The sequence below is a fragment of the Chamaea fasciata genome, unplaced genomic scaffold (assembly GCF_029207755.1).
Source record: "Chamaea fasciata isolate MVZ Bird 193981 ecotype frontalis unplaced genomic scaffold, bChaFas1.0.hap1 SCAF_10, whole genome shotgun sequence".
Lineage (NCBI taxonomy): Eukaryota > Metazoa > Chordata > Aves > Passeriformes > Sylviidae > Chamaea > Chamaea fasciata.
Window position 1 is genome coordinate 3,663,659 of NW_027094095.1, and position 21,392 is coordinate 3,685,050.

The 21,392-nt window shown below is 53.4% G+C and overlaps 1 protein-coding gene across 2 annotated transcripts in view; it reads left to right on the top strand.

The window, feature by feature from the left end:
- Positions 1-20,817, top strand: part of LMX1A (LIM homeobox transcription factor 1 alpha) — a 42,980-nt gene extending 22,163 nt beyond the window's left edge. For both annotated transcript variants that reach the window (XM_066193087.1, XM_066193088.1), the window contains 6 exons: positions 12,603-12,835; positions 17,616-17,785; positions 17,940-18,017; positions 18,120-18,189; positions 18,297-18,470; positions 19,049-20,817. In XM_066193087.1, coding sequence (XP_066049184.1) covers positions 12,603-12,835; positions 17,616-17,785; positions 17,940-18,017; positions 18,120-18,189; positions 18,297-18,470; positions 19,049-19,209 — 886 coding nt within the window. In that variant the 3' untranslated portion in view covers positions 19,210-20,817. The remainder of the gene's footprint in view (positions 1-12,602; positions 12,836-17,615; positions 17,786-17,939; positions 18,018-18,119; positions 18,190-18,296; positions 18,471-19,048) is intronic.
- The last annotated feature ends 575 nt before the right edge of the window (positions 20,818-21,392 follow it).

The window sequence follows — 21,392 nt, forward strand, 5'->3', positions numbered from 1 at the left end:
CAGCAGGCAAGGTTTGCCCCCGCAGAGCCTATTTTGGAACACAAAACCCCCTGATTACCTCTTGGAGGTGCTGCAGAGGGCTGGGGCTGCCTTGTGGTGGCGAGGTGTCCTGGCTGTGCTGTGGGACATGGAGCCACGTGCTCCGAATAGCTCCGTGCAGACGTGGCCTGTGGAGATGAAATGTGGCTCTTGACCGATTGCGAATAAATCAGGGTCAGGAGCTTGAATGCTGGCCAAGAAACCCAAAGGGATAAAATATAGCCTCTCCACAGACTGTTAGCAAACAGCACGTGGGCTGAGATCTGCTAGATAAATTTATGCGCTGTGAATTGTTCACCCAGCTGTAGTGGAGGGATGGATGGACCCACGGAGAACTAATAACCATATGTGGTGGACATGCCTTCAGTGCTGACCTTTAGAGGGTTCAGCAAGGCTGGGAGGTGGCACAGTGACGTCTTCCTAGGGATGCCACCGAGAGGGAATGGGGCACATGTGTTGCTTGACGCGAGGGTGGGGGAACTCAGGCTGCCTCTGCCCTGCGCGTCCAGGAGACAGGCTGGCAAAACAAATTACTGCTCCTGACCTTGGTCTTCCCATCGTGTCATTTGAGGTGGATCTAGGGGGAGTACCAATACTTTTTGCCTTTGCTTCATTGTTTCCAAGCTCCTTGGGACTTGCCAGCCTGAGGGCTCCCATTCCTGGTGCAGCCCAGGGAGATCAGTTTAAAATGGGAGGTGGTATCAGGGGAAAAGTGAAAAGGTGGGATTCTCACCCAATTCCAAGCACTCACTGTCACCCATTTGAGGTGAAATGCTGGGAGCTGGCAGCACTGGAGGCTGCTTCCTTTCTCTCTCCCTGAGCTCCTTGTAGCCACAAAGGGGAACATTGGCTTCGTGTTGGGATGAAACAGCCTGGTGGCAGAACCAGCTCCAGGCAGGCTGACTCAATGAGACTTTGGGCTCAATTCAGCTGCTTTAAACCGGAGAGATGGGCCTGGCCCCAAAACACGGAGCCAAACAGCCTCATACTTGTCCAAGATGCAGAGGAGTGTGAGTGGTTTGTGGCTGGTCCCTCTTTTCTCTTAACCAGGCATTTGCTTCCCGCCCTCCACCCCGGGATGCTGGATGTGTGCATGCTGTCATCAGATGGGACTGGCTCATATTTATGTGTCAGCAGCTTATACATCCTCTGTCCTGGCCTTAGCCCAGCTTGCTGTGGGGGACCTGACCCCCTGTGGGCACCAGGCCCTGCGCCCTGGTCTGGCTGTGGGGGGGGCCACTGCTCTGTGTTCTTGTCTCATTTCACTGGATGAGAACCTGAACTCACCCAGCTGTGATTCAGAGAAACATGGAGAAAAAAGTATCCCCGTTCTGGGGGGAAAAAGCATTTCTCCCTGATGCTGGGCCAGTCCAGCAGTCCGGGGCTGGCTGGGCAATCTGCCTTCCCTGGGCTGCAGGGGATGTGGAGAGGGATGTGAACGTCCCCTGTTTTCTGGGGTTTGCAGCACTGTTTTGAGAGTGGGACCTGGGAAAAGAGGCTTTTTCGAGGCTGGGCAGCCCCGGCAGCCTGGGAATCCTCACTGGGATGGACCAGTGGCCGGCTGTGCCCAGCATCTCTCCTGCACTGCTGCAGCAGGGTGATCCCCTGTCCTGCAGACAGGCTGGCTGATCCATGCCCCGCCTCTGTGGCTCATCCATCAGCTCCCCCTTGCTGCACCGCCTGCACCCCCTGCGCCTTTGCCCTGGGCTGTGACTTTTGACACAGGCAGGACACATTTAACAGTGTGCTCCAAACGCTTTGCAAGTGGCCACCGCTGGGCTGTGAGCCGTGGGGCCGTGTCACAGCTCCTGCTGGAGTGACACCAGGGCTGGCACCGCCATCCCAACCGGTGCTGGGGACTGCTGTCCCAGTGGCAGCTGGCAGAAGGTGAGAGTCACCAAAGGCTGGTGGCTCTGCCTGTGAGGGTGGAAGGTCCCCGCCGTGCCTCGCACCACTGTGGGTTCAGTCATCTCATTTGTTCTCTTTACATTTGTTCAGATTTCATCAGAGCAAAGCCCAGCAAGTCTTTAAGGCTGTTTTATCCACCAAGCAGCTGTAGAATTTTACAGAACCTTTGAAGGGAGTCACAGATAAAACCCGGAGCAGTGAAATCGGTGTGATGAATTGTGATGAGGTGCTTGGGTTGGATGTGCCTGTTGCATTTTGAGGGAAAACCTTCATTTTAATTTTTTTTTTTCACTTAAAGGACATGATTCAGCAAGAACCTGTCAGTTAGTCAGATCTAACCTCCTGCCTGGACACATTTCTGGTCGCTGGGGGTGGAATTTGTGGCATTGCCACTCTGGCAGTGGACTCCCACCCCACTGGCACATCCTCTTGCTGGGAGAGCCTTCTCCCGAATGAAGGCGTCGGGATATCTTCTGTGAGGGGTTCGCAGCTAATTGGTACAATCAATATTTGTTTTGCAAATGCAATTGGAGGGAAAGAGGGATCGAGAGCGCCAGAAATTCAATTGACCTGTAAAAACAGATACGGTGTAAAGGGAATCCTTCCCCTGCCAAGCAAATATTTAGAAAGGAGAAGCAATAAAATGAATAAGCAACAAAGTAATATCCTGCCTCCACGGCCGCCGGAGGCTGCCGGGAAGGGCTGCTGCCCCTGATGCTGCGATAACCCTGAGCAGACGAGTGGCAGGAACCTGTTTCCTAGAGAAAGCATGTTTGCTTTTGCCATCTAATTCATCAAAAGCTCATCCTGCTGCCTTGACGGCACTGGGACCTGTCTCAGGTAGCCTGGCAAGCTGGGCACTGTCCCTGTACCCCTGCAGTCATGACTGTGGCATAAACCCAGTGGTGGCACAGGGGACAAGGGTGTCCCTGCACCCTTGTCTCCTCTTGTAGGGGTCTCTGCTCTTTGCTACCATGCTCAGCCTTCTCTGGTGCTGTGGTGATGAGAACACACTGGGAGGGTTGTGAATGCTGTGGGGTATGAGGGGTGTGTGAGAGAGAGCATCAGTAGTTCCTGCCTGGACGGACATTCTGGTGCCTCAGCACTCCTTGGTGTGAAAATCCAAATGGTTAAGGGGAAAAAAAGAAAAAAGAAAAAAAAAAAAGAAAATACGTGGTTTTAGATCAAAAAGCTCCAGAAAAATGATTTGGGTAGGGAGTGGTGAGATGGCACCCAGCCAGGGCTTTGGCTGGATGGAGCAAAGCACCCGAGTCCCTCTTTGCCAGATGGCTCAGCACTCAGCATCCCTGGGCACAGCCCTGCAGTGTGACTTGAACTTAGGCTCTTGGCTGAATTTAAAAATCTCTGTGTAAAGCAAAGATTTTTCAGAAAAAAATACCTCATGCACATATATATGTGTGTATGTGTATATATACACACGCATATATATGTATAAAATAGAGCAAGTAGGACAAAGGAAAATAATTTTATGGGGAAGCTCTTAACCATCTCAAGTGCTGAGCATCTTTAGGCCACCTTGGAGCCTTTTGAGCATCTTCCCCGTGTGATGAATATTGACCCCTCTGATCGGCGTCAGGATCTGAGACATCTTGTCATTTACTGGCATCAGTCAGAGCCTTTTCTGGGGGCTTCTGGAGTCACCTTGAAATGCATTCACTACACAGCAATCAAAAGGAGGTTTGGATTTGCGTTGGTGTATTACTGAGTTTTCAAGAAAACATTGGCTGAAAATGTGAGCTTCCTCAGACTGAAGAGAAAAAACTCTAGAGAAGCTCAAGCAAATTTTGAGCTCTTAATGGTCGTTCCTGAGGTTTTATTCCTCTTATTGTGTATGACTGAGCCCCTCTAGGATGCTCTCTGTACCTCCCAGAAGCTGATGCTCAGGCCCACGAAAGGCAGAGCTCTGGTTTTCCCCACGTGAGGTGTCACTTGGGAGCAGGTCTCTTGCAGGGATTGTGGAGGATGAGCTGCTGCCCGTGGCTGCACTGGCTCTGCCCCTGCATCCCCAGACCACTGATGGCACAAAATCCCCCCCATGTACCATCATCTGTTATCTCATCCCCATCTCAAGAGCCTCGAGGCTGGAAAACACACCCCAAACATTTGTTTCTCCCGAAACCCCATCCTGAGAGCACACGCTAGGAGAGAGCAGCAACATGAGCTCAGCGGAGCGAGGAGGGGGGGAAAAAAAAGATGGCTTAAATTTAAGGTCTTTTTAGATGAGTGTTTCCATTCATTCCAGAGCATATTCCTCTGGCATTTCCAGCAGGAGTAGTTAACAAACTTCATGGAAACACATGTTATAGTGCTCTCTAGTGCACGGAGCTATGTATGAAGGATGCCTCTTCTGAGATATCTCGATGCGAGCGCGGCTTTTGCTCCGGAGCAGCCTGTTAGCCGCAACAGCTGCTTCCCATTGTGGAAATGCTGTGCAGGGAATAAAAAAAAAAACACCCCCCCAAAAAAAAAAAAACCCAACAAAAACAAACCCTCGACCCCATCCCAACAACTTGACAACACACGCAGATGATATTTTATGCAAAACCCTGCGCGAGGGTGAGGGAAATAAAAGATAAGGCAAGAAATAACCGGGGCGGGAGAGCGCTATCTCCCTGCCGGCAGCGCTCGGTGCGCTCCAGCCGATCTCTGTTTGCCGAGCTGCTCTGAAGCAGCTGGTCCCTGTGTCCGACTGAGTTTACTCTGTTTAGCTTTTATACAGCCGAGCGATTTTTATGGCCACCGGAGCGCCGGGAAGCTCCACAGGATATTGGCCGCCTCCTAATGAGAATTTGCCGCGTCGGCACGTCGGCACAAACACCCCGTGAATTTTAAACGCCTGGGAAACGGCAGCTCCCGCAGCCCCATCCCTGGATGCTCCGAGAGTCCTTGGGGGGAACGTGGGGTTTCTGTTTAATAAAGGAAAAGGCAAGCCTTGATTGTAGCCTAGGAGACTCCAGAGCAGTGGAGGCTCCCGGCTGGACCCCGTGCACCCGCGCTGGCCTCAGTGGTGATGCTCCGGAAAAGCCTCGCGAGGCCAGGGGAGCCCACGGTGCCCTGGGCAGTCAGGGATTGGGGAGGTCCTAAAGATGAGGTTGGACTTGTGGGTCCAGGCAGGTGTTGAATTCAGTCCCCTGGATTTGCCTGATCCCTTTCTGAACCTGTCGGTACAAGGTGGAGGTGAATTTATGGCGTCACAGGAGAGTTGGGGCTGGCAAGAGCTGGAAATCTTCTCAGTCCTTCTTCTGCTTGGAGCAGAGCTCACTTGGATGTGGATCAGGTTGTTCAGGGCTGGGACCAGTAAAGTATTGGCTGTGCCCAAGGAATGAGATTTCTGTGTTTGATCTGAATGCTCTATCTTTCCTTCTTTCCTTTCCTTTTTTTTTTTTTTTTTTTTAACTCTTCTTTTGAAAATCTAAATGGAAAATAGAAAAGTTTAATTTTGGTTTGTGTCTGTATTAATTTTCCATCACAGGAGGTTTTAAAAAAATCAGAAGCAAATATAATGACTTGCAAGAGGAGTACATTAATCTGGAGCAGAATGAAAATAGCTCCTTCCCCCCACGGTGGTACAGCACGTCAAAAAACCAACGTGTGTGTAAAATCCCCAAGGGGGTAGGAAAGCCAGCCTGCAGGAGGTTTCAACCAGGATATCTTTTTCTTGGAAAACAAACCAAAAAAAGAATAGTTTTCGAGATCTTCACATTTTTATCCACAAAATGAATGACATGAGTGGCATTTCCTTCTCTCCTGGTTATTCCTGCCCTGCTCACAAAGCCAGCCAAATCAGGGTGGTGGCGGCAGCAATGGCACATCCTCTTGCTCCTGGTGACTTTGCTTTTCCATCATTTGCCTCTCCATTAATCTCAGTACAAACAAAGGCTCTGAAGAGACAAGCTGAAAAGCTCCTGGGGGTACGTTTAAATCAGTCCTTTCTAATAATGTCTGTCGACCTCTCTGTGGAAGCACTGCTCCCCAAGGAAAGGACACGGAGCTGCGGCAGCGTGCTGAAATATGGTGGGGTGTAATTAATTCTGACCTCTGGCTCCCGCTCACTCACTCTCAATATTAAATTTGACTAGTGATATTGTGGTTTTTCAATTATCCTTGTTTTCTTGGGGGCATCGGGGGGGGGGATGGGGGGGTCGCTGCTCAAAATTCAGCTTGGTGGGAGATGCATCGCTTGGCTGCAGAGCTGCTGGGCTGTGGGCTGGATGGGATCGATGCTTGGGCTGGCTTCCCTGGGACTGCATTTGGGCTTGGATGTGGTATTGTGTGTTCCTCTCCCCCTCCTACCTTTTTCCCTCCTGCCTCTAAAACCTGGTGCTTCGTTGGTGCTGGGATGGGACCAAGTCCCTGTCTGATGCTGCACACTGTTATTGAGGGTGGGAGGACACAAAAAGAATGGGCCTTTAGGGAACTGGGAAGGAAAATCAGCATTTTGGTCTTGGCCTTCTGGTCTTGCCCAGGAGATCACCTTCTGGGCACTCCTGCAGTCAGGCAGAGGATTTTTATCAGGCTCCTGGAGGAGGGACAGAGAGCTGTTGCAGGACGTAGGTGGTGAAAGTCTTATTAGCGTGTCCTCGATCAGAAATGGAGCAACACAAAACAGCCTTGGAAGATCTGCACTTGCTCGACCTTTTCCTTGGACGCAGGCAAGGCTTGAGGGTTGCTGGTGTGTTTTGGCAGCGGCTGCTCACTGGGAAGGCTTCGTTTGTCTGTTTACTTAACCCCATCATTGTAGCAGTGCCCCTGCGTGTCACGCCGTGGTCTCTGGAGGGTCCAGGAGGTGTTAAGTGACCACTTTTGGACCCCTTCCAGGAGTCAGGGGCGAAGGTGCCCTTTCCTGGGAAAGCTCGGATGGTTCCCACGTAGCAAAAGGAGGGTTGGACAGCCCAGCATCAGCCCCCTCTCCTATGCTGCCCCCCTTTCCTCTCTGCCACCAGCTCCCCAGCGTGTCCCTCATCACCGGTGTCCTCTGCCCTGGGACCCGGCCCTGGGGGGGACATGGGACCCGTTCAGGGACTTGCATCAGAGCAGGAGCTCCTTCAGGGGTGCTCCTGCAGAACAGCCATGCATGGACCCCATAATTTAACCTCTTCAAGGCCTCTGGGTCCCTGGATGGGGTTGCCCTTTCCTCCACACCTCGGCCATCCCCAGTACTGGCTCTGCCTCAGAGAGCAAGCTATGATTTTTGGCAATCTCTGCCATGGTGGGCTCTCCGAGAATGCATGGCATAGTGGGGTGCTGAATGCGATAGAACCACTGGGTTAGGACCCTGAGAGAGCTGGGTTAAGTGAAGAAAGGCCAAAGACAGGAGCCTCAGGCTTCACCTCTTTTTCCTTGCTCTCCTGGCCTCTCAGAGCATGCAGCCACCAGCCAGATGCTCAGGGGTGAATCTGCCAGAGGCCAAATCTTGGCTTTTTGGACTCCTTGTTCCCGGTTGGCAGCAGCAGCTCAGCTGAATCCTGGGGAGAACTTGCACCCCAGGGCCATGGAGGCGAGCTCACATCAGTCCCTGGGGTGAAATAAGCCCATTTCAGCCCGGTTGCCATGTCCCCTCAAAGTGTTGGAAGACGCATTCAGGCAGCAGGAATGAGAAGGGCTTGAGCTGGGGGGGGGGAGGGAGGAGAAGGGAAATTAAAGGAGAAAAAAAAAAAAAGGAAAACGCCACTTGCTGCAGAGCGAGTGAATTCTCCAATAAACCTGAATCTGCTGAGAATACATTTTACAAACATGCAGCGAAGTTGGCTGCTTTTGTTTGGGCGTTTGTTAAGCATTAACTAAAGAATGCCATGGTCCAGCCTGCTCGGTGTGAAACCTAATTCTCCCCCTTTCTGGAGCCATGGCATGGAGTGCTCAATTTTTTTCTCTCTGTAGGACTGCAGCCTTCTGGTACTCCAGCCAAAAAACACTCATATTTTAGCAAGCTTAGCCCCGGCCCCGTTGCCAGGCAGTAAAGCGAACACTTGTCCGCCTCGGGGGTGGGGGGGAGGGAGCTGGGAGACGGGGAAGGGTCAGAAGAGCCCCGGGGAAAACATCCCTCCTCTGTCCCACTGGAGAGCTCCCTGAGGGCTTGGAGTGCATGGGGAGGGAAGTGAGGGAGGCTGCGGGTGCTTTCCTCCGTCAGCTCGGGAGCCTGGAGACACAGTGTGGGTTTGGAGGTGCCTGGGATCATTTGGCATGGAGTTGCCCTCTGGGTTGTGCTTCCCATCTCCAGGGTGTGCCAGCCTGCTCTCCACAGCGCTGGGATGGACTCAGCTCATTCCTGCCACGGTCTCAGCACCCCTCCTGCCAGGGCCGAGGGTGCACGTTGGTGCCCCATGGCTGCAGCTGGGGGATACCCTCACTGTCACCATCCCCCTTCCTGCTTGGCCCTGGTCCATGCCCTGTGCCTCCTCCGGAGCACGGACACGGTGACGTGAGCCCAGCAGCAGCAGCAGGGCAGTGGCTCATTCCCAAGCCACGGGTGCAGCAGGATTGTCAGCAAGTGGCATTTTTCCACTTCCAGCCTCTCGAGGACCCGGTGCTGATGTCCCCCCTTCCAGCGAGTGGCAGTGAGTGAGAAGATGACCAGGTGCCAAGACAACTCAATCCGGTGTCCTCACTCCCTGTGGCTCACTGCTGGCACTCATTGCCGGCCTCCTCCCGCCCCCCTTGGGCTGTGCGGGGGCCCTTGGCTCGTCCCTACGCCAGAGTCATGGCCTTGGTGGGATTCATCGTTTGGAGATGGCTCCGAGCGACCAGGCTGGAGCTCCCAGCACCTCCTGACGGGTTGGTCAGGATCCGCTCGGGCTCCTCCTGAGCCGTGATGAGAACATCACGGCGTGAGTTGGGCAGGTCTCTGCACAGGTGTATTGCAAAACCCGACACATCCCTGCGGATGGTGCCAGCGTGGGGTCACTCGGGGGCTGCTCCTGCCCCTCTCACCACATCCCTGGTGCGGGCAGGGAGGGAAGCAGAGCTGCCTCGCCTTCGCTGCCGCCCGAGCCCAGCGCTCGGCGCGGCGATTGAGATTTGTCCGTCACGGTTTAATATCGGTGTCCCCGCCCCGGGAGGCTCGGCGGGGCCGCCTTTGTATGCGGCGCACGCAGACAGACAGACAGCAGCCGGGAAGCGCCCGTCAATCACGGCCCCTTTCAGCCTGTCACCTCCAGAGAAAGGGGACAAGAGGCGCTGGTGGCTCCGCTGGGCAGCCGGGGCTGCCCGCGCTGCACCCCGGCCATCGGGAAGGGACACGGGATGCGGCATCCCAGTGTGTCCACATTTTTAGGTTCCGGTGATGCTGCGTGGATGGGAAAGCCCAAAGGAAAGGTCTTGGATGCTTTGCTGGGGAAGAGGAATGGCATGGAGAAGTGGGACTGCATCCTGGGGGGGGGGGGGGGGGGGGGGGGGGTATGCCTAATGCCACCAGAAATGTTGCACTTCGGGAAATGCCCAAATATTTTGCTTCAGGATTTTCTTGAAAGCCATCACCAGCCCCTTTCGGCTTCAAAACTGCAGATTGTCATTTCAAAAGAGACCTAACTTAAGAAAATTAATCAAAACAAGAAGAGGAATATTTTTAAGATCAGACACAAAAGGCTATGTGTGGTGATGAAGATTGCTCACATCACCATCTCTTTGTTCCAGTTCCCACCTAAGTTGAGAGTGTTGGTTTTATTTACAAATACTCACTGTCAGGGCTTCAATGAGGTGTTTACTGAGCTGCTGGTGGCAGCCTGGTTCTCCACCAAGTGTCCCAATCCTGAGCAGGTCTCCCTGTTTGGTGCCCTGGCCAGCTTCCCACCTGGCTACCTGGCTAAACAAACCCAGTGCTGCCAGTCAGGCCTGACTTAGCTTTGGAACCCCAGGTTATGGAGGGAAAAAAAAAACCTTACTGAGAACTAAGGCATCCCTAAGATGCTGTAGTGAAGCAGGAGAGAGCTGAGCATGGAGCTGAAAGTCTTGGAGATGGAGGGAAACCTCTCTGGATCCAGGCTGGTGTGTCTCAGTCAGGCTAAAATGTTAAATTATTAGAGCTGGTTCTGCAAGAAAATTTTCCCCAAAATTTTTTGGAGAAAAAACCAAAATCAAAAAATTTTTGGGGAAAAGCAAAAATTGGTTATCCCCAAAGGGCAGCATCCATGTGTGGAGTTATCCATGTGTGGGGTTATCGGTATGAGGGGTTATCCATGCAAGCTGTTATTCCCCAGTCCTTGTAGAGCACCTGGTACAGTCTGGGACTCAAGGGAGTTAGGACACCACCAAGACCCTTTGCTCTCTCTCCATTTCTACCTGTGGCAGATCGTGTTTTTTTCTCCCTGTGACCTTTCAGTGCCTGAAGTCTCAGTTTGTTGTGTGTTTACATGCAGCTCTTTATGGTTTCATAGTGTGGAAGAGGCTTTATGGGGATTTCTCTGCAGCTCACATTGCCTAGGGATGGGGTTGTCCTGCACTGGGCAGTGAAAGACACCTGGACTGAGCAGCATCCCTCAGTGGGAGCTGCTTTGGAAATAAAGTTGTTTATTCAGCGACCTAAGGATGGCTTTAAGTGTCTGATACCAGCCAGCTGTTTACCTAAATCTCACACCTTCCTGCTGTGCAGCACGCTTTGGGCTTGGAAGCATCCACTGCTGGCTTGGTGCTGCTTGTGCCTGGTTGGCAAAGGTTTGTGGCTCTCTAATAAGTGCCTCGGAAACAAATTTTGGGCGCATGTATTCCTGGAGATTAGATGGCAGTAATGAAATATCTTATCAATATTTTATTACTGAGAGCAGTTGGTAATCCCAACAGGTAGGGCTTAAACATCATTTAAACAGGATGAGAATGTGTTGCCAGACGAAGACAAATAGCCTCCGCTTTGACATAAAAGAGACATAATTAAAGATGAAGCGACTCCAGAAATATTAACACAAGCCAGTGTGTGTTTGAACTGGAACAAGAGAAAAATGACCCTTCAGAAGGGATGCTTTCAAGGGAATACACATCCCTCACTTCCCAGGGCAGTCATAGGGATGTTGGGAATACATCTTAGGGTCAGGCAGTCGTAGGTAAACTTGGGGAAGTAAAGCTGAACACAGAAAAATAAAAGCTACTAATGGCAATATGTGGAATTATAAACTCCCTAACCTCTACATTTTATTGGATGATTTCCCACTCTCTGTGGTGACCATAGTGTTTTATGAAAGCTTTATAACACGCCTTTCCTACTTCTTTGGGAATGCCACCTTTTGCTGAGCGTGCCCAGGATTTGGCTGGCATGGGGACAGTGTTGAACCAGACCCTCGTGCTTGCCAGCACTGTTTGGGGGAAAGTCCCTGGGAGGGAGCAGGCACTTTTTCAAAAGATCCCCATTTTCTGATGGTTTTCCCGTGAGGGTTTTGCATATATCTGGTCCTCTGCTCGTCAGAACGGAGCTGATTCAGCACATTTCTTACGTGGGTTTTTGTAACAGCCAAAAAAAAAAAAAAAAAGATGAGATTGAAAGCTCGGAGGTAACCTCTGCAGGATGTGTGCTGACTTTTGACTTCTCTTTCTGGGCCAAAGTCACCAAGACAGGGGAATAATAATGTCCAGTTCCCACAGATATTTCAGACAAGGCTGGGTAAACAGTGGGGTTTTGCTGTATGATGTCCAAGCCAAGAACTCAGATATCTGGATGTAGCAAAGAGGTTCTGGTTTGATACCTTCAAACATCTCTGTTGGTCATCCCCTTTACTGAAAATATCTGGCCCTAAGGTTAATTCCAGGTGCCTCCAAGTCTTCTGAAGCCAACACTGATGCTGCCACCTCCGCTCTTCTCACCTCAGTTTTCCCCAGCTGTAAATCATGGGTCATTCTCAGTAAGGACATTGAAACTCAGAGAAGGAAAAGCTCTGTTCCAACCTAAAATGTTATTGCTTTTGTTGTTATTATTGTCTTTTAAGTCTAAAGCCGGAGTCTGAAAACCTGGGAACGGTTTAATTAGGGACGCCTCAAATGCTGTCACATCAATGTCAAGGAACAAGCTGAGCTTTTCCTTTTCCTTTTGACACGTCAAGTCTTCAGTCTGGCACTGGCCTTAACCCCAAATTTGCTGTCTTGGAGATTTTTATGATACATTAGACATTCCTGAAGTGTTTGCAAGAGGGGATGGGGTGACCAGGCCAGAGGGATGGGGAGGTTTGTGGGTGAGGGAGGGTGAGGTTGCTTTCTGTAGGTGTTTGTGGAGAGGCACAGATGAGCTCCGTGACCCCACTGCTGTCTCCAGCATCTCCTTGGGTCTAGGCATGAGCTGGAGGGAGGTGATACGTGATAAAACCCGTGTGAAAGTGGTATCTTGTGGTGGTGGTGGTACCTAGGCTCTTGGGTTTGATACCTTTTTTTGTCACTGGAGCATCTGGATGTCGGGGTCTTCATCACTTGACCACGTTCATGGTAAGCCCCAAAACTGCTAAAGCTGACCCCAAAGCAGCATCCCCCCACTGGCACTGGGTGACTGTGCAGTCCCTGTCACTGTGGGCTGCCAGCACCGTTGTCCCCAGCCCCTCAAGGCAACCCACACGCCAAGGGGGTGACACAGCGTGCTGATGGCCCATGTCCCCGTCACAGGGAGCCCACCCTTGTCCCAGCACCCGCGGGGTGTCACAGGGGCTGTCCCCTTGCTTGTCCTGCAGGCTGTTTGCGGTGAAGTGCGCGGGCTGCCTGGAGGCCGTGGCGCCCAGCGAGCTGGTGATGCGCGCCCAGAAGAGCGTCTACCACCTGCACTGCTTCTGCTGCTGCGTCTGCGAGCGGCGCCTGCAGAAGGGCGACGAGTTCGTGCTGAAGGAGGGGCAGCTCCTCTGTAAGGGCGACTACGAGAAGGAGCGGGAGCTGCTGAGCTTGGTGAGCCCGGCTCTGTCGGATTCTGGTAAGGGGCGCCCGGCGTCTCCCTGGCTGGTCCCGCTCCGAGGCCCTGGGGGGGGGTCTGGAGGTGAGGTTTGGGCTCGCTGCCCTGAGCTTCTGCCCTTTGGTCTGAGGGGATGAGCTCTGTGAGCACCATTGGATCCTCCAGCCCTGGGCTCTGCCACCTTGGTGGTGAGGTCAGAGCAGGGAGGTCAGCTGCAGGGCTGGAGGGTGCTCTGTGGACCATCCCACCTCATGAGGCTCATTTCTGCAGGGCTTTGTGCTCCTGGCCTGTGTAGAACACCAGCATGCTGCCCAGGGGGTGTGCAGCTTCCTCAGATGTGGGAAGGGAGAGCTGGCCATTGACTACCTCTGGCTATACCTTTGTGCCTCCCCTGCGCCTCGCTGTCCCTGCCTGGGACTCTGGAAAGGCTGAGAACAGGAAGTGAGCTGCTTCTGCTGTAGTCACCCCTTTTAATAACAAGGGGAAACTGAGGCACGGAGGTGAAAAATGAGCTGGCAGCAGCGAGTCGGCAAACCTTGTGTCCCCAGCAGCTTCTGAGGCAGCTGACGGCCAGAACCAGCCTGATGACCCATCATGGGGACACTGTGGGGACACTGCAGGGCCGAGGGGAGCTGCAGGAGAGGTGGCACTGTGGCTGGAAGTGGGCAAGGGGCCGGCATCCTGCTCCAGCCAGGGTGACACAGCTGGGTTAGGTTGCTCAGAGCATCAGACCAGCATTAAAATATGGATCTGCAGTCAATGCAAATTAAACCCGAATGTTTCCCAGGAAGACAAATTTAGTAAGAAAGCCCAGCACTGGGGACTGGGAGGGTGGAAATGATCTGATGATCTGCTAGCCAAAATCCTTGTGATAACACCATCCCCACAGAGCCCTGCTCCTCACCAGTCTCTCCGTTCCCCTTAAAATCCCTCACCGGGGAGAAGTCTGCTTTGTGGAGGGAAAGGATTTACCTTTGAAATTCCCTGCTCTGGAAAGGGCTGCCAGTAGCTGGAGGGGGGGATGACGACCAAGTGGGACTGTCTCTTCACTGCTGGAGCAAAGCATTGGATTTAAAAAAAAAAAAAAAAAAAAAAAAAAAAAAAAAAAAAAAAAGTAGAAATCAGGATTAGGAGTGTGTTGTTAAGGTGTAAAGCATGGACACGACAAAGCCTGGTGCTCTCTGTCACTGGAGTGCTGTAGCTGGGAGAAGATTTGTGAAGGGATGGGGATGGTTTTCATAGATATGGAGCAAAAATTGCCCAAAGCCTGTATTTCTCTTTAATATCGTGCTCCTCTGCAGTGAAAGCCCGTCTGTCTTGCATCACTGCCTGTGTGGGTTCTGTGTGAGCTCTGCAACCCTGCTTGCTCAGGACAAAAAAGTCCTCCTTGCAATTAACGGTGGTGATGTTTAAAAATTAGAGTGAGTCCGTGGGAGGAGGGAGGCGGCTGGGGGGAGCTGGTGAGTGATGGTGCAGCCCCGGAGGGGCTGGAGGGGCAGGAGTGCAGGAGGATCCAGCACACTGGCGCTGGCTCTTCCCTTATCCCTGGGAAAGTCCTTAACTGATCGAAGAATAACTATTTTTTCCTCTGGGATATACAAACCCTTTTCAGTTAAAATAGGAACCAATGAGGAGATGTCATGCAGAAGAGAAAGCAGATCAGCCACAATGGTTTGGGTCTGTTCCTAGTGGGGGAAGAGGGCAGTTGGGGAAAGGTTGGGGAGCTTTTCCTCCCCAGCCACTCATCAGCCTGTGGTCCAGCCCCGCTGCCAGCAGCTCAGGCCAAACCAAGAGCTTCAGCTTAGCTAAAATCTCCAGAGGAAAGATTTATTTTGGTGGAAACTCCAGCTGAGACCTGAGGGATGTGAAGGGCCAGAGCGGGAGTCAAAAGGGCAAGGCAACCCCTTGGCTGGTCAGAAACCTAACCCAAAGCCCCTGACATGGCCTGGCAGCCTCTGACTGGGGGGTCCCGGCCCTCCCCATCTCCCCACAGACCCCATAGCTTGGCCCCACCACCATCCCTGTCTGCTTTTGGTGGCCACCAGGTTTATCTTGGGATGTTGCAGGGCTCTGGGGACAGTGACACAGCAGGGACCAGCCCAGGTACACATCCCCCGTGGATACTCAGCGTGTGGTGGCTTCTCCCCCTCCTGCTGCATCCCCCCCAGACCCCGCTGCCGTGCCAAGAGATGCAGAGCGGTGTCCCCTCTCCGGCACCACTCCCGCATGTCCTTCACCAGCAGCATGTGATGAGCTCGTCCAGCCTCTTCCCCGCTCCCCCCCGGCTGCTTTGAAGCCCCCCACCCTCTCTCCCTCCCTCCCCCCGGCCGCCGCACACCGAGGGCCACTTTATGAGAAAGCGCAGATAAAAAGCGAGCCATATGTTGTCTGTAATCTCCCAAACCCTCGCTTCAATTACTGCCTCCCCCGAGCCTCCGCCGCCCAGCCTAAGTAAACAAGCCCCTCTGAAAGAGGACCCTGCTTTCCAATTAAAAGCGTCCTAACGTTTCTCCTCTCCCTAAATCCTCCTGAGCGAGGAATGTCCTGGCCCCGGCGGCGGGATGTGGGCTCGGCAGGTCGGACCGAGGGCACGCCGCACAATATCCATCGCCCCGGCCCCTTCCCAGGTGACGTCAGGGGCAGCCCCAGACACTCATTAATTTCTCCCCCCGTCCTCAGTGGGGAAAGGCTTGAAAGGGAGAGTTAATTAAAAGTAATACCCCGCCAAATCCGGCTTCACTTTTCCTTCTTTCCCTTTGACACTGGAAGGGATTTGGGGAGCAGGTGTTGGCGGGGGGAGGGCTTGGAGAGGCTGCTCTGAGCGGGTTTTCCCCCTTGGAGTGGGTTTTGAGCGTCATGGACTTGATGGAGCCCATGAGCCTGAGGCTCTGCCGTGCTGGGCTCTGCTCCTCCTGGGCTGGAGGGGAGTGGGGTGCTGACCTTGTGCTCGGGTGCAAAGAGGTTCAGGCACCAGTTGACATTCCTTCTCCCACGATTTGTAAAAATCTCTACCTTTCCATCAAAATTAAACCCCTTCAGCATTCAGGAAAGGCAGCAGCTTGGCAGAGCAGGGACCTGGCACTGAGAAGGAGACAGCAGCAGCAGCAGCAGCCACTGCTCAGCCCCATCAGCCATCAGAGGCTTTGCAGCTTGGGCCTCCTCTCACTGGAGTTCTTACACCTACTCAGTGTGGCATCCCTCGGGCTGGGACATACAAGGAAACAGCAGTTTTGTCTTATCCTATTGGTGTGGGAATGTCATGGATGTGCTGTGAGGAAGAAGGGAGCTCGAGCAGCAGCAGCAAGGCTCTGATTCCCAGGAGGCAGACCCAGCTCCCAGCTGTTTGGGGACTGCCAGCAGGAAGAGCTGTCCCAGTCCCATCCTTCCCAGCCCACGAACTGGGAAGGTCTCTGTACTGGCTGGAACCCAGCAGAGAGCCCAGCAGTGTGGAGAGGAGGGGTAACTGGTGCCTGAGAACATTCTTGCTGCTGCACTGGGATCTTTGCCTCCCCTCACCCTGGAGATCTGCTCCCATCTTTCCTCGTTCCCACCTAGGCTGGCGTTGGATTTAAACGTTCCTGGGGTGTATGATCCACGATTAGCTCTTGCCATGGGGTTTGACCTGGCCCATTTTCACCATGAATTACCCTGAGCCAGGCTCACCCTCCCTGGTGCTTCCCCATCTCCCAGAGCCACAGCAGCTCTGGGATGGAGTTGGGCCAAGCACAGCCATGCAGAGCCCACATCCATACCAAACCAGCACCTCGGCTCCATTATTGATTCCCAGATGAACAGTGCAGGAACTTTCTGAAAAGGCTGTAAGTGATTTACAGCTAGCCAGAGGGAAGGTGCTGTCAAACCTGCATTACAGCCCTTCCCACGCGGGCTGGGCAAGCAAGGTCATCAGCAGGGAAGATGCAGTAAATGAGAAAAGCTGGGAAGAGGCATTGTCCACTTTTCCCGGAGCAGTTCCTGCCCAAAGGCTCCATGCCCTGAGTGGTGGAGAGCAGCAGGGAGATAGACCCCAGTGCCTGGGAATGCAGGGGAGCAGCACGTCACAGTGAGTACCTGAGGGGTGAAGGCTAAAAGATCCTGGTTTTCTGCCCAGGGAGATTTAAAACTCCACAGAAAGAAGGAAATAACAGGCAGAAAGGTGCCCCTTACATGTATGAATAAAAGTCCGTGCTCTAAAGGGAGATGTCCTCCATGGCAGAGCAGATCAGGAGGTGTTGGTGAGGGGCTCTTGGCTAGCATGGTACCCTCTCTGAGCATCCCTCCTCACCCATCACCCTGACCTCCCCTAGCCTGGTCTGCCTGAGCAGAGGGACCCAATCTCTGTCTCCACCTGGGCTGGGGGACAGCCCCAGGGGCACAGTGGTCCTGGATGACTGCTGGCCCCTCATACGGATGTGACCTGTGTGTCTCTGTCCAGATGTGTCCCCAACTGTGGCCTGGCTGGAAATTCCTGTGAAGCAGGCAGAGATCTGGCTGTGGTGGAAGGAAAATCGGCTGTCCCAGGGTTTCACGTGGCAGCTGCTCAGACTGTTGGGGAAAAGAAGAACCCAAAAGCACATCTGCTGGCTGAGTAGTCACAGGCTTCAAATGGCAGTAGCCCTCCCCCGCTCTCTGAGCTGCCATGGGGCAGCCACTCCCAAACCTCAGCTTCTCTCTCACACATACTCAGAACAAGATCCCCACCTACACCAGCTTGTTTTAAATCTCTCAGATAATAATCTGACCATGCGGGAGATGGTGTGTCTGCCTGTTGTCTGTAAAGGATCCGCTTTTTTTGCATCCTTAGGCAAAAGTGATGATGAGGACAGCATCTGCAAGTTGGGCCAGGCCTCGGGGAAGGGTGCTGAGGACGGGAAGGATCACAAACGACCCAAGAGGCCACGGACCATCCTGACCACGCAGCAGCGGAGGGCGTTCAAGGCGTCGTTTGAGGTCTCCTCCAAGCCCTGCAGGAAGGTATGGGGAGAAGGGCCCATGCCCAGCTGCCTCCAGCTCTTGGGGATGTCCTGGGTGCTGAGCATGGGCTTGCCCTGGCTGATCTGACCCTTCCTAAAGCCCCCCTGAACAGCTGAGTGGGCTGAGAGACGCCGCTGTCACTCTTCTGTCCCAGGTGCGGGAGACGCTGGCAGCAGAGACAGGGCTGAGTGTCCGTGTGGTGCAGGTCTGGTTCCAGAACCAGCGAGCAAAGGTGGGTACAAGGGCTGCCAGCATCAACTGCTGGGGCTCCCTCGCTCCTGACTTTGGCCAGGGGATGGTTTCATTCTGGTTTTCTCCCTTTCTTCACTCCCAGATGAAGAAGCTTGCCAGGAGGCAGCAGCAGCAGCAGCAGGACCAGCAAAACACACAGCGCCTGAGCTCAGGTACCCCCATCACAATTTGGGTTTCCCCCTTTCCCTGCCCTCTCCAGGCCTCCCCCTCAGCCAAAAAGCAGCAGCCTGACTTATCTTATCTTGGTCTTATCTTGCAGCCCAGGCGAACGGCGGCGGCGGCGGCTCGGGGCTGGAGGGGATGCTGAACCCCTACACGGCGCTGCCCCCGCCGCAGCAGCTGCTGGGCATGGAGCAGGGTGTCTACGGCTCCGACCCCTTTCGGCAAGGGCTCACCCCGCCCCAGATGCCCGGAGACCACATGCACCCCTACGGTAGGGCTCTGGGGGTGGTCTCTTTGCCTTCTTCTGTCCTTCAGAGAGATGCTGGGCTGTGGTGGGGTCCCCTCGCCCCTAAATACCTTATGCTGCTGATGCCTTGTTCGGGCTTGCCCAAAAGCAGAGGCCAAAGTTAAAAGGGTAAAAGTGGATAGATTTAACGAAGAGCCTTCAGGTACGTTAAGGGCAGACGAGTTTTTCAGACAGTTGTACGTTTGGTCCATTTATGTATCAGGGGTTAATCCCCCAATTACAGCTTCAGCTAATGAAGTCATATACCCCCCGTTTGCTCCCCTCCAACTCACTTTTGTTTATACTTTTCGGGGCCTGAGACAGTGAGGTGTCCTTGAGTTTCAGGCCGAGAGGGATTGTTTTGCCTGACCAAAATGTGAAGACAGTTAACTGACACTCTGTGTGGGGTTTAGAGTTATACACTAGAGCAGTACAGGATTTGAACAATATGAAAGCTAAAATCCTGAGGCATCACTACAAAAGCTGAGGGTACCAGGCACTGTCAAGGTGCCAGAGGAAGAAGCAGGCTCTGAACCCCTCCTGTCCCTCCCTTGCTTCCCAAGGTGCCGAGCCCCTGTTCCACGACCTGGACAGCGACGATACCTCACTGAGCAACCTGGGGGACTGCTTCCTCGGCACGGCAGACGCAGGGCCACTCCAGGCACGAGTGGGAAACCCCATCGACCACCTGTACTCCATGCAGAACTCCTACTTCACCTCCTGAGCGCAGTGTGGTCCTCCTGGGAGGGGCCGCGGAGCTCCCGGGGTCGGGAGGGAGGGGAGCAACACTGCTGGGATGATGCCGTCGGATAATGTTGTAGCTTGGGATTCCCAAGGAGCGAGTTAAGTTATGGGTTGCTTAGTTTCATGTTTCTCTTAGGAGCCTAGGATTAGGGACAGGAGTGGCTTTTGCAGCTGGCTGGTGGATTTTCAGATTTCAGACGGGGACACAAATTTTCTCGTTTCAGCAGGGGCAGGGGGATTCTCCTGTAGGAGCATCCCAGGGCTGTATCCCACCTTTGGAAAGAGCGAACTGCCAGTCTTCATGGGGAAAGCCCGCAGCGTCAGCTGGGCTTTGAAATTTGAAAAGCTGACAACGCTTTGGAGAAACACGAGGGGAAGATGTCACTGCAGGGTTTGGGTTTTTTTTTTCCCCTCTGTTCCCTCGACCGGTTTGAGTGCCTGCTGCTTAAACGTAGGGACTTTTAAGATAGGTGTTCCCATGCGAATATAGTAAGCTAGAAACCCCTAACATTGTCCCTGTCCCCGAGGACGGGGCTGTGTGTGTGGATGTGTGTGTGTGTGTGGGCACGCACGTGTGTGCGTGCGGAGCCGTGTGGCTGGGAGTGCTGCACTGCACGGCCACACCTGCCAGATTGTATCAACAGAAAGTTTATTTCTAAGTCTATCAGAAATTTACTGTACAGCAAAAGTAACTTTATTTTCAGTGTGAACCATATTTAAGGAAATACTCAATGCACTTAAGTTATAAGAGGAAATAATTTTACTTTTTATAAACGTTATGTTTAGGTTGCAAAATCCCAGTGGCAGGGAAGGAACATCAGTTCATTTCAGGCAACAGGTTTGGGTTTCGGGGTTGGTTATTTTTGGTGTTCTCAGGCTGCCCCACTGGTTTCGAAGTGCAGTTGAAACACAGAGCAGGGCTGGGTCCAGAAACCTGCTTTTTGCTAGCAGATTGATGGAGGCAGCATGGTGGCCAGGTCCTGTCCCCACTGCTGGACGTGTCCAGGAGGTCAGTGTGGGGTGGACATGCTGAGGCTGGTGGACATCCCAGCCCGTCGAGGCTCAGCCATGCTTCTCTACATCACCTTCTCCTTCTCCAGCAGGGCCCAGCCCGCCTCCACCAGCGACCCCATCCCATTTCCTCTAATCTGGGTGCTAGGCCGGTGTGAGCTGGTGTCCCGGCACTGGGAAACACTGCAGCCTGAGTCCCCACCCCTCAGGGGAAGCAGAAAGGAGGGACAGCCCTGCCTTTCCCACCCCGTGCTCGGCTTCACCCCTGCCAGACCTGTGGGAACCTGGGGAAAGTTCTCCTTGGGGTCGAGCCTTCAGCTGGCCCTCACCTCATCCCCACTCTCGTTTTCATGCGTTGTGTCCTTTTGTGCTGCTGTTCACAAATGATGTAAGCGACAACCCCGTAGAGACGTGCAAGTGACTGTGAGGCTCAGAGCAGTGGCTGGTCGCCGCCGTCCGGTCTGACACTGAATGTAGCAGGGTCTGGAGATGGCTGACCCGGCGGGAGATGCTGGCAGCGCTGTCAGAAATCATGCACCGAGGTGAAATTAAAAAGGAAAAAAAAAAAATAAATCTGTCGAAGAAACAAAAAAAAAAGAAAAAAAAAGGAAAAAAAAAAAAAAGCCTGGTGTTTTCTTGCGTGGTTGTGTCCTCTTGACTGGGAGAGGGGAAGGTTTTAGTCCTCTCCAAAGGCAGAAGGGTCTTGGGTAGGGTGTGGTGAGAAGTTTTTGCTTAATGGGTTTTCGATATCAAATATTCACAGAATCATGGACCCCATCATGGTGTGGGTTGGAAGGGACTTTAAAGACCATCCAGTTCCAGCCCCCTGCCATGGGCAGGGACACCTTCCACTAGACCAAGTTGCTCCAAGTCCCATCCACCCTGGCCTTGAACACTTCCAGGGGTGGGGCATCCACAGCTTCTCTGGTTACCCTGTGCCGGGGCCTCCTCATATTCTGTGGTGTGGGACTAAACTGGCCCTTGGAGTGTCCTCTGTGGCCAACAGACAGAGGTTGGAGGGTCTGGAAGGCGAGACAGCTGTCTCTGACTCACACCCAAGGCGGCAGAGAGAGGCTTGCTGGGGGTCTTCACCAAGCTCTCACCTGGACTAGCACTTTGTGACCCCCAGCCCCCCATGTTAGGACCATGAGT